Raw genomic sequence first — 13,345 nt, 5'->3', positions numbered from 1 at the left:
TGCATCTTGCTTTTTGCACTGGTACAAGCCTTCTCTCGTGCGTTTGGGAATCTGGCAGAGCGCACTCTTTCTTTTACATGCCCCAGAAGCACCTGACAATTTGGTGGCAGAAAATAAACGAAACCTAAGAAGAGCTGAAAGCTAGTCTAAGTTGTGTAGACAGATTTGTGTGTGAGAAGGGTGGTGCTGGTGGTGTAAAGAGATTTTTCTGGACTCGGTCAAGATGCAGGCAGACAGATTGTGTCACACATGGACACAATCGGCATGGAACAGCTGGTGGTACGAACAATCGCAGATTTCTCAGAAAAGGCCAACCTCCTTCCTAGTGGCAGTCGCTAAAACTGTGAAAAGAGGGTGCTAGGGGTCTGCCAGGATGGCATTGGATCTTCGAATGCACCAAACCTGGTAGAAATGGCTGAGATCATTAAAATCTAACGATACTTCCCATCCTTTTTTTTTTCTTTAAAATATCAAATGAAAGTTAACTCCAACCATGTGCACAGGTAGACCACACTCTGTGCTAGATTTGAGCTGGTTATGAAAATAGGGCTTCATGAGGCTTATGAGTAGGAATGATTAGAATAAAAGTATTACACCATCATACCTTTTTTATGTGTATCAGCTTCGTGGACCATGTCCTGCTGGGGAACAGTGGACCACCTTTACAGCCTCAACAGAGTCCTGAAGGGTACATGGGAGTCCACTCAACTGGACCATGTATCGGGGATGTCAAACTTACGGCCCACGGGCCGGAACCGGCCCCCAAGGAGGTACTATCAGGCCCTCAGGATAATTTAAAAGTGAAAAAAATGCATAAAAGTCACTGAGACAGACCCAACACAGCAGACGGTATCAAGGACATGTGAATACTTTATTCTTTAAACATTTAATAGCGCTGTCCTTAGTTTGTAAAGCTGTAGGCAGGGATTAAATTTAGATTTTATATGCACATATGTAAATGGCTTAAAAAATCCTTTCTTTATAAATCTTGTTTAATCTTAAAGTGCATTACTGTATTTTTCAATACCAATTACTTGTTAAAGTTTGTACAATCAGTGGGATCAGTTGGAATGCCTATATGTGAGTGATAAAAGTAAATTGCACATTTGTCTAAGGAAATCTAAGGTGCTACATTAAATGTTTTGTAAAAGACATGTTCATTAAATTTCCTAATGTTCTTGTGCTTCTTTAGACCAAAACAAAGGAAAGACATATTTTGTTTTTTTACAGCAGAGTATGGTGTAATTTTAATGGTCCGGCCCACTTGACATCTACTGAGGCCGTATGTGGCCCACAACATGAAATTAGTTTGACAACCCTGCTATATATGCTATGTGGAATTTGAGAAAGTGTTCAAGTGTGTCCCTCGGAGAGTCCTGTGAAGGGGGGGATCCAAGAGTATGGGGTACTAAATGGATTAGTATGGCTCTTTGGTGACGCTCTGTCTCGGACGCTACATTCGTGTAGGACTGGAGGTAACACAAGACCCCATACATCAAAATAATGACAACATTGGGATGCTAAGTGATGTGTGAGCTCCTGTTTTTGCTTCATGCATGATCAAATACTGTAGGTGCTGTATAACTGTTCTTCATACTGTAAATTGCATATTTATTTAATGCTGGGCATTTTCATGGACTCAATTGCTGTTGCTCTTCCATTTTGCAATAGATTAATACCTAAGCATAATTTTGTCACTGTATGGCCTTTAAAAATTAGGACAAAAAAAAATCAGATCTTTTTTACATGATACCAATCATCTGAATGGTATGTGGTCGTCCCCAACCTGCGAACATGTGATAGGATTGGGACTACTCTGTTATGTTATTGTCAGCTGGCTCTCGTGTTTTTCTTGTTTCCCTCAGGGAACGCACTGAGCAAGGAGGCCCACACCTGGGAGCGATTGTGCATGCTTGCTTGGAAAATGTTGGATCCTTGCCCTTCACTTTGTAGGATTTACTTTGTTTTTGGGGGAGGGAGCGGGAGGTCTTTTATGAGACTTTTGGCATCTTCCTGGTGAGCCTCCTTGCTCCCACTTGCCATACCCGTAAATCCCATACATGTTTCGGTAGTCTTCGTTTTATTTGTTGTGACGCTTTGGTTTGTGTTTGCCTTGCGTCATAGTTGTTTTTTTTTTGTTTGTTTTTTTTTAGTATTTTAACACCTGTTTGTTAGTGCTTTGTGTTCCTCTGTTTTTTGTTGTTGGGTTTTTTGTTGGTAATAGTTTTTTGTTGCTTTTGTTTTTTTGTTGTTGTAGTTGAAATGACGACTCTTGAATTACCCTGTACGCTCCAATTAGTCTCAATCTGTAACAAACTAATCTTGGTATAACCAATCAGCAAATGATAAAATCTACAATATAAACATTAGATTAGGTTAGATTACATTAGATTAGAAATTCTTGATTGTCTCCAGGTGGCAATTTGGTTTGCATTGCTGTGACATAATCAAACACATATGAAAAATATATAAAATAAAACATTGATAGATGGAGTGCAATCTCCCATCTGATTTCAATGCTGAACAGCTGGTTGTACCAACACTGGCAGATTTCTCTGAGATTTGGCCTCCTGAGAAAAGGTCAACCTCCTTCCTGGTGGCAGTAGCCGAAACTTGATAAAAAGAGGGTACTGGGGTCAGCCAGGATAGCCTCGGACCGAATACACCAAACCTGGTAGACCTGGCTGAGGTCATTAAGAGCTAATGATAGTTCCCAAACTGTTTTTTTTTTCTCAGTTGGCTGAGATTGCCAAAACAAAACAAACTTGCAAATGAGAAATGGAACACTCTCATTTTCCTTGTTGTGATGTTCATGCCCAGTTTACCGGCGCAATTCAGTCCGATTTTGTGCTCTATGAAGCAACCACTACAAAGTCGAGGAGGGTAATATCCTGTCAAAGTGGATATTGTAGTGGGGAATCATGGGAAATGTGATCCCAACATTGAAAAAAGTAGTCATGGCTCATTTTGTTCCAAGTATTTTGTCACTTTTGGAGCAGGCATAACCGGTGTTTGTGTAGTGGAAAAGTTTAGAGGATTATTAACACATCCGATATTACATACAATGAGAGCTCACTTCAAAATACATGTTGTCCCAGGGCAAAAAAATAAAAAATCATACCGGTAATACGAGAACAAAAATAACAGAACCAAATAAAGTTACCCAATTACATACCGTACATTTTTTTTTTTCAATTTTGTTCTGTTGTTCTTTGGTCGAAAATAGAGCACTAACTCAGACAGTATATAAACGTTATCCTGATTAGAAGTTTCAGACAGTTCTTCATCTGGCCCTTGCTCATTTCCTTTCCGCCACAAACTCATTTTCAGTGTTTAATGGTGTTTGGATGAATGATTGCAAGCTTCTAAATGTGTATGTGTGAGGCTGTGTTCGGGGACTTGTTAGAGGGGACCTTTTTTGCCACGTTTATCATTCTCAGACGATAATTATTCCAGATTACAGTTGAGGATATTAAAAATGTGTGAAGGTGAAAAAGTTGTCAGGTGAAAGTGCAATAGCAGCCACGAGTGTGAATATTTCACTCCCCGCCCAAAAAATACATTTTATACTGGCTGTTAATAAGACCATGTTTTAGTGTTAAAATCGTGAAATTTGCGAGAGCTTGAGTGTCGGTAGTGGAGAAATGCTCTACGGACTTCACGAGTGTGGTGCTCTTCTTCCAGAATGACACTGGACGTTCTCAACAGTTGAGGTGCTGGCCTAAACATCAGGAGCAACAGTGTTAAATGGTTCCACAAAGTTAATGTTGTCTACACTACTTGATATATTAGCCAGAATTGATTTATGAGCCACACGTTGAAGACACATTCAATAGGATGATTTCTTCTTTTCATTTCTCTGGCACAGTTCGCTATGTGCCTCCGTGACCCCCGTACATGATAAGCGTTGAAAATGACCCGATATGAGATCGCTTGTATATTGCAATGTGTATACAGGGTGAGAAGCCGTAACGGTAAACCAGCTTTCAACAAGATCAGATTCAGAGCCTGCCTTTTGTGTTCTGATGCAAATGTAAAATCTGGCCAGCTTCGAATTGTGCTTGTACGGTTTCTTTTGATCTGACCACATTCTTTTCGCGGAGTATCTAGAGTCAAATGGAAACATAATTTTAGGTATTTAGAACCTTTATGATAGCTTTTATGAGCGGAGAACTTGACTGGATTATGTATTCGCTGTTTTAGGAAGGGGGCGGCTCGGTGATCGAGTGCTTAGCGCGTCGACTTCACAGTGCAGAGGGAATTTGCATGTTCTCCCCATGCCTGCATGGGTTTTCTCCGGGTACTTTGGTTTCCTCCCACATCTCAAAAACGTGCACGGCAAGCTGATTGAACACTCTAAATTGTCCGTAGGTGTGAGTGGGAGTGCGGTTGTTTGTCTCTGTGTGCCCTGCGATTGGCTGCCAACCAGTTCAGGGTGTCCCCCGCCTCCTGCCGGAAGACAACTGGGATAGGCTCCAGCACCCCCCGCGACCCTGGTGAATATAAAGCGGATCAGAAAATGGATGGATGGATGTTTTAGGAAGAAGAATTGTCTCAAATCCAATCAAATTTTGAAAGTCAAAACAATTATTATTGCACAGTGTATGATTTCAGTGTCTGTCTAAGCCAGGGGTAGGTTCCTCAAGAGCCATATCCTGCCAGTTTTTGATCTCTCTCTCTACTTCAACACACCTAATTCAAACGAGCAGCTCATCAGCTAGCTCTGTAGAAGCCTGAAACAATCATCATCAATTGAATCGGGTGTGTTGGAGTAGGGAGAGATCAAAAAGAGGCAGGATGTGGCTGTCGAGGAACCGGAATTCCCTACCCTGGTCTGAGGAGATGACCTGTAATACACTTATGAACTGATAAGGGCTTGGTCCTTATCGATGTCTGTTTGCGTCTTAAGGATTTGAGTCATAAATGATGAACACGTTTATCATAAAACGGTTATTCACTGTGTGGTTTCTGCACTTGGACCTTCATTTAGAAACATTATAAACATTTTATCAATAATTTAATTACAATTTGCCAATCTCGTATAGTGCTGGATCTATCATTATCAACGCTGAACAGCAGTTCATGTTAAATGTTTGTGAAACAGTTTTCTGAGTTCAAGAGACTCAAATCATTCTAAACACCATCACCCCATCAACCAACCGATGATGCATCATCGAGAGGAACTCGTAGTGCTGACAGATACTTCAACAGGTCTTTGAGAGTACTTGGAAATACGATCCTCCAATTTTAGGTCGTGTGGACCACCAGCTGAACCAAGCTGTATCAGCAAACAAAACAGGCTGTTTTCAAAATTAATTTATGTTCCACAACATAGGACAATTCATCCGATCCAAACGTTAGCTAACAATATAACAAAAAACATATATATTAATACATTTATTCTCTTATTGCGTGATTCATTGTTTCATGCATTCATAAGGTCTAATCAAATACAGTACTGTGCTTCAATTGAATACACAGGTCTTGAATTACACATATTGATTTATTATTGCATATGTTATTGATAATTTGCATGTATTTAGACTGTCCAATTATCTTGAAAATGTGGTTACCTATAATGTTGTTGACCATTTTGCTCAAATGTGTTTTCAGTGGTCTATACAGTCACATGAAATATTTAACAGATTTCCAACTATGACCCAAACACAATTTTGAGTCAAATAGTGTCCGCATTTCTGAGGATACCTGTATCTGCTTTGCAAAACTCACTGATGATGCAGCGTGCATCAACAAATGTAGAGAAACGTGCAAGCTCAATGGATCAATGTTGTATTGTTTGTAACAAAAAAAAAAAAGAAAAAGAGCAACACATATCGAAAGCAACACCAATACTTCGTCATTTGAATTCATTGTGTGCAGTTCGGTCCTGTGCCTCATGTGTCGAGCATGATTCAAAAAACATGCATGTTAGGCTGATTTGTGTGCGCGCATGCGTTGAATTCATAATTAGTAACAGCACTTACTTGTCTTGCTCCCCTTACTTGTCTTGCTCCGTTACAGGAGACATATGGTGTGGTTGATAGAGAGACCCGGGGTCCACTGGGAATGCTCCTTTGCTGTAGTTCGTCTGTTCTAAATGGCATCCCACAGGAATTCAGACTCTCATGGGGTCATTGCTGGCTGGGACTCACACTCGGGGAGGTGGTTTCATTTTACAGGTTGACTGATTTGTTACAGTAATGGTCACCCGCCGCCCCGGTTAGTCTTTTAATGTGCATTATTTGACTGGCCTAATCCACTACCATCTCAGTTGTGAACCTCAATTGTACTCACTTTAATGTCTTCGCGTTCAGGTGTTGTTGCTTGATAGCAACGTCAACTTCCTACGGTTTCTCATGTCTCATATTTGTGATTCATCTTTCAAATGCATTGTAGCTCTGGGCAGACTAGGGAAGAGAGTAATAGGAGCATTTTAGGCATTGTATAATATGTGTACCATTTTTTATGTGGACATTTATTATCAGGCGCGCTCTATGAATAATGCATGGTTAAAAGGCATAATGGATGCACTGGGACTCGTCAAAATAAAAGCAAAAATCCATTTGCTCTCCCTGTAGTAAATCCACTAGCTTGTCCTTGGGCTAATTTCCAACTTGGGACTTGTGGTGGGAGCAAGTGCCCGCCTTGACAGCGATTTCAAGCGATGGAGGTGTTAGTGGTGCTGTAAAGTAGAAAGAGGAGGGGGGTCGAGGCGGGGAGTGAAATGAGACATGGATGAGGAACAAAGCCAGCGATGCCGCCTTCTCTTGATGCCCCTCCTCCTTCATTTCACTCTGTTTCTGACTCTCTCCTTCCCACACTCCCGTCTGTCTCCCGCCATAACTCCTTCCCCCTGCCTCTGAGCAGCTGCCACTTCTGAGCCTGAAGAAAATGAAGGCAGATGAATCAATTTGGCCTGTGGCCCTAAAGTGCACTTGTCTGCACCCCGGCCTAGGCGGGGGGGATAATGAGCCAATAGATTGAGCCCAGCATTGCGGTGCCTCAGCCAGCCACACCGCCGGGACCCTTCGCACACACAAATCGGACGCCTCCCTGAGTAGCGGTAGCAGGCTGTCACTGGGTTAATGGGGGTGAGGGTCCTTTGCACAGGACACTTTTCAGAACAAATTAGAGGAAGTATCCATATCTGTTCTCAGCCCATCCCCCTATTCTTACGTGCCCCTGAATCTATAACGCCTCTGCATTCGAAGCCCAAACACCTGACGAGCGCATGCAAGAGTTTCTCATGCGGGTGGGGAGGGGGAGTCCAGGATTTCAGGGTAATAAAGACTGACACGGACACAAGGGTGAAGCACAATCTCCCTTACAACTGCTGACAGGTGATGGCTGACGAGGGAGAGACGCTCGAGAGCAAGAGGCGAGGAAAGCGGTAGGAAAAGCAAGGTTGTCGTAACAGCTTCTTCAATCCCAGGAGAGGCAGATTCGGGAAGACTGTGGGGTCTTCCAGTGTCCCCTCAAACCTCCTGCAAGGTGAATGAGGTGGCATGAGGAAAGAGGTGGGATAACAAAGCAACCCCCAGCAGCCTCCAGCCTACTTGAAAGGCTTCAGAGTCATTTGCAGTGCCAAGACACAGTGAAAAGGAACGGAACGTTTGCCAAGCCTAACGTGAACTGACGTGGGCCTCCAGTGTCTCTGTCACTGCCTTGACAAGACCTTTCTAATCAGGGGGGGATTGTGACTTCACCCAGGGTTAAAGTATAAATGAGCAGACAAAGTCAGCACCACTCAACCAGGGGGGTGGTGGAGGGGATTAAGATGCTGGAGGGCCTTTGAAGATAATTAAAGAGCACAGAGCAGCGGCCTCCAGAGAAAGACTGGAGTCATGTTCAATAGCGAGACTAATGGAACTAATTTCTTGTACATTATTCATGTAAAACACAGGTTCTCACTTAGCTTGTTTTTTTTTTTCTGTCCATAGTTTAAAGTCCAAATAAATAAACTAATTATCTTGGCGTCAACACAGCCTCAAAATGTTACTCAGCAATAAAACGCATAACACTGTTGGGCAAATAGGGTTCGATTCAGAACCAATGCACAAAGTGTGACTCCACAAAATGAGGATGTTTTGCTTCTACATTTTAATGATGATACAATTTCAATGAAGCTCTGATATTGGGCAATATTGACGCATTCTGAATTTGATGTGCGCATCATGTTCCAAAAAAGCTGCGACAATGGTATAATGTCAACTTTCCTTTGACTTAATTAGGGTTTGGGAACTGAGGACAATAATTGTTGAAGCTTTGTTGTTGGAATTCTTTCCCATTCTTGCTTGATGTACAACTTCAGTTGTTCAGCTACCCGGCATTTCAGTTGTCATATTTTGCACGTCATAATGCGCCACACATTTTCAGCGGGAGACAGATGTAGATAGATAGATAGAGTACTTTCACTCTCTTACTACGAAGCTACACTGTTGTGACACACGGAATGTGTTTTGGCATTGTCTTGCTAAAATATGCAGGGATGTCCCTAAAAAAACGATGCGTACCTCTCAGCATGACAGGTGCCTTTTTCCATGCCATGGGCACTAACACTCCAGAACATCACAGATGCTGACTTCTACTTAAAATGCACCAGCTTCAAAAATAGTTGTTACCAATAAACTGGCAAAATGCCAATGCAAGACAAGACTATTTTACAAGAAGCTTACCTATCACAGTAATCCATTTGGGACATTTCAGGGCCTATTAAACACCTCTTAAAACAGGGAACAGGCATCTACACTACCCGCATTTTCTGCATGGAAGAACAGGGCAGACCAACGAACGCACTTAAGTCGACAGGAGAATCTGAGCAGCCAAAAAAAGTGCACGGCAGCAACCAGCATAGCTTTTCTGACCTTTCTTCACACTGGAGAATAGGTCCCGAAATGCAGAATGAGCTGGCGACTACTGCCTAGTGACTTCGATACTGCCCCAAGAGGCATCTAATATGCAAGATTTTCTGCCACCAAATTGTCAGATGCACGTGTACATATCAAGAAACACATCTTCGCTATGCCGTCATGTCAATCTTGATCTGACATATTCCCGTGCAGCTGCAGGGAGTCTTAGGTCCACGGAAAAATCAAGATACGCAAGCAATTCGTATGTGCCACATATGAAAATAGAGCCATCTATCTCTGCCTTGTCTTTGCTGGTTGTCTGACAAAGGGAACTCAAAACTACCAAATACGTTTTTAGTTTCGAGGAGTGTTGAGGCTGAGAGAGAGCAAGGATGAGACTCAAAATTCCAATTTGATTCGACCTAAATGCCACGTTTCTCTTTTGCCACTTTCACACTGCATTCCCGGTAAAATGGGAAGTGTAACACAAGCGTCTTGCTAAATTTGCCTGTTCCCTTGAGACAGAACTTGCTGAAGCAGGAAACTGCAGTTCACATTGCATGATCACACCTTCGAACAGCTTGACTTCATGACAATATGCGGGTGCGGCGACATTTGAGCGACAGCAACAATTGCTTTCAACATAAGGATGCCATGGACAGTGTGTCACGGGTGTTAAACTTCACACTGCTTCATTGAGAGTTGTGCCTCTCTTACACCTCTGACGCTATGAAGCTGGAAAACCACACATCCTGCATCAGTTCCTGACACACAGCGACAGTGAGATGGGGAAATTCTGGCTTCGATAGCCAGTATGAAATAGATTGATTTTGCCTTGACTTTTTCCTTTTCTCTGCCATTCTTACTTTAAACTCATCATGTCATTCCTGATCGCAGAGGGCTGTTCACACCCGATGGCCAATCGTCAGGCTTGCCCAGCAGCAGCAGTGTAATTAAAAGGGAATCACGTCTACTTGGCATGTGAGCTGGTGGGCACAAGGGTAGACAAACACTCTCTCTGAGCCTCCTTCCCCCACCTGTCAGGTGGTAGTGTTCAGGACCTGTCAGATTAGCTGATGACCCTTTTAATTCTTGCCCAGCCGGGGGCCATAATTGATATTTACTGGGAAAGGTTAATTGTAGCAGTGATCTGCTTAAATTACAGTGGAGATCAGGAGACCAAGCATGTCACCAGGGGAGGTGCTACTTGTAAATAGCTGGTTGAATGGAATACACCCCGCAGCCAATGCCACTTTAACTCCAAGGTGGGGAGGTAGCGCGGGCACTGTGATTGGCCTGTGCTGGAGTGGCCCAGACACTTCTGTGCATAGCTTGCCAACCTTCCATCTGGCTGGAAATTTGGATGCCCGCCAGCTGCGGGTCTGAATAATCTGTAATAAAACAAGCCATCCAAGATAGTATTTGGATTACCATCATCTGGGTTGCTAAACACTTCCATTTCCATTTCTCCTTACAAGCTATAAAGGAAGATTTTATACCAAAGGTTTTTGCTGTGGTGTCAGCAAAGGTAGGATGTGACTCACAGTACTTGCAACATTGTTGTTTGGCTTCTCTTAAAGAAATCAATCCCACCATGGTCACTGAACTAACTTCAAATTTTTTACCAAAATCTACCAAACGTATCGTAACGAGCCACACAGTTTCAGGGAAAATGTCTAGAATATAAAGGCTTGGTTATGTTGTGGAGTTGGTTTGCTCTATCTGAGACATTGCATCTTGATTCTGTACAGGGTGTGATAAAATCTTAAAACTGAGATATTTGTGCTGCCCAGTGTGAAAAAGCTTGGTCTCAACCACAGGTCATATTTCCTCCAATAGGATATTAAAATAAATACAGTATGCGGAGAAAACATACACAAGCGCAAGGAGGACATGCGAACTCTACTTATAAAGGCATTTACCCGTAAGGAAAAAAAATAGCACTTACGTGAAATACACCATTCTAACAAATTGTGTTGTTTTAATGACAGCCCATCAATAGTTATTTGAAGCCATTATTGCTATCGCACATTGCCGTGCATTGCTGCCTACTCTTTACGGAGTTCTTTGCCGTGGGGAGGAAAGACATTTGAATGTAATTGTGGTTTGCTCTTGTGTCCTCCAGATCAAACCATTAATGTTCTCTCCAGTCAAATTTTGTAAGGATGAGACGATGCCAGACTTCAGCATACCTCACAGGAGCAACACCAAGGAGCAGTTGAATGAGGTGAGATCCTGCCGATGCTTTCCATATTGCTTTACTCATTTTCTTGTTTCAAAGGGGAACGAAATGCCATTTTATAGGAAAAGGCCTAAGGAGGCGAACAAACCCAACAAATGTTGAAATCAGATGGCAAATGTTCCAGTAGCTCATGTCTTTTTTTCAACTCTCATCTAAAAAAAAAATGTTTGACAAAGCATACCGGTAATTAAACTGGATGTACACAGGGAGTTATTAAGCTTGTCACACAGCATCTAATTTATCCGACATTATTTCAACTGCGGCAAAGTTAAATGTACTGTAGACATGACCTAACAGGGTTTCGTCAAGTGTGGCCTGACCTTGGCATGGAATGAGTTAAGGAAACTGTTCCAATTATAACTGTGCCAGAATTCATATGCGAGTTCATTTAGAGGATGAGTAGGTGGGAAAGGAAAATTGAAGCCATGCATTGGTTTAATGTCAGGCTTGAAATAATACAATTTAGATATTGGGAAAGTAATGAGAATTTATGCTAAATCCAGAGAAGGATTTTGAATGAATGTAGAAATGCCTCCCAACAAATGCCTGTCAAGCAGCACCCCGGTACCGCCAAACTAAACACAATCAGCGTGTTCATTTATCTGTCAAAAGCAGGAAGCGAGAAAGCAAATGCAGACTTCCCTCTCCTGCACTGTTGAATCGATGGGAGGAAAACGGTTTAATGAACTTGTTAAATACACTGTTTTAAGCTATTCAATGCTCCGATTGAAAATCCAGCCCAATTAAAAATCCCTAATCTCTCACTTCCTCATAGCCATTGTTTCGATGTATTGCAATGCCTGCTTCTCTCATTCACTGCCTTCTCTCTCTCTCTCTCTCTCTCTCTCTCTCTCTCTCTCTCTCTCTCTCTCTCTCTCTCTCTCTTTCTCTCGCTCTCTCTCTCACACCCATTTGTTTAGTACAATAGGATGTCTCTTAATGAAAAAGTCAGAAGGAAGACCAGGGCTTGTCAGATAAAAACACGCCGTTGGTTGACAGCTCTGACAGGGATCTATGACGAGCTCTGAGAGGGAGGGGCCATGAATGAGTGACGGTGGAAGCAATCGTGGTGGGGGCGGTGGAGGAGGAGAAGGCCGAATATTGCATGCTGCAGTTGCTGACAGTGTTCGATGTGGAATATCTCTCTAATACGCTGCCAAATAGATGGTGCACAGACGTTGGCGGTTGTCATGATGCCATCCACATCTATGCGTGTCCAACCATCTGGCTCTCTTGGTATTTCTCATGTCTGTCTCCCCATGTCTGAGTTGGAGTTTGTCTTCCATTTAACCGATGCCATGCATCAAAGACCTTGTGTCATTGCCTTCTTTACATTTTTTGTTTGCTTGTAATAAAAAACGAAAGCAAGAACACAAATTAGCATAACACGTGCTCACACCACACAAACACATCAAAGTCTCACCAGCTTTAAGAGCTTCTAGTTAAAGATGCCATGTTGATGACAACTGAAATGGATTTCTCTTGTCGCTCCGCCAAAAGAAACAGAGACAAATGTGATGTGGATGTTGTTGCCTGTCCGCCTTTAAAAACAATCATGCATCAATTTGGGAGCACAGACTCAAAAATGCCAGGGATGCTTTTTGTTCATTGCCATGGTTGGCTCTTGATCTGTTTATTTTGACTAGGTAATTATGGTTGCGGTATGGTGCTATGCCCCAGCACTAAGCCACACATGGATTAGGGAAATATGGGGATGTGGGGGGGTTATTCTGCTGAGTGCAGTGCTGCTGTTTGGGTCTCAAACAAATAAACCCAGCCACCTAACTTGACGAACTTCCACCGATGACACAGTCTTGCATCACCTTCCTCCTCATTTTACTGGCACGTATGATGGCTCCACCCTTCCAATTCTCCACAGTGATCCAAACAATGACATAGGATGGGAAAGTGTTAACACCACCCACTCGTCGCTCCCACTATTTTATTCTTTATGCATTCAGTTGTTTTTTGTTTTTTTTCTTTTTCTTTTTCTTGGTGGAGGAGGGGGGCCTGGAAATGTGGAGAGGATTAGGGGGCGGATTTAGCAACATTTCTCTTCTCCCGAGCTGTTAGTTAACCCTTCCATGCCGCTAGCATCCGTGCGCTCTCTTTCTATCAACTAACACCGATGCATTCTCACTCACGCACTCACGCACACACACAGACATACACACACACACACACACACACACACACACACACACACACACACACACACACACACACACACACACGCGCACACATGCCCCCCCAC

General features: G+C 42.8%; 1 protein-coding gene across 12 annotated transcripts in view; it reads left to right on the top strand.

Moving 5' to 3' along the window:
- fbrsl1 (fibrosin-like 1) overlaps positions 1-13,345 on the top strand; it is a 302,213-nt gene that overhangs the window by 109,212 nt on the left and 179,656 nt on the right. For all 12 annotated transcript variants that reach the window (XM_019885190.1, XM_019885189.1, XM_019885188.1 and 9 more), the window contains exon 3: positions 10,975-11,076. In XM_019885190.1, the coding sequence (XP_019740749.1) occupies positions 10,975-11,076 (102 nt within the window). The remainder of the gene's footprint in view (positions 1-10,974; positions 11,077-13,345) is intronic.

This window comes from Hippocampus comes, unplaced genomic scaffold, assembly GCF_001891065.2.
Source record: "Hippocampus comes isolate QL1 unplaced genomic scaffold, H_comes_QL1_v1.1 scaffold45, whole genome shotgun sequence".
Classification (NCBI taxonomy): Eukaryota; Metazoa; Chordata; class Actinopteri; order Syngnathiformes; family Syngnathidae; genus Hippocampus; species Hippocampus comes.
This window is presented reverse-complemented; position numbering and strand designations above follow the sequence as displayed.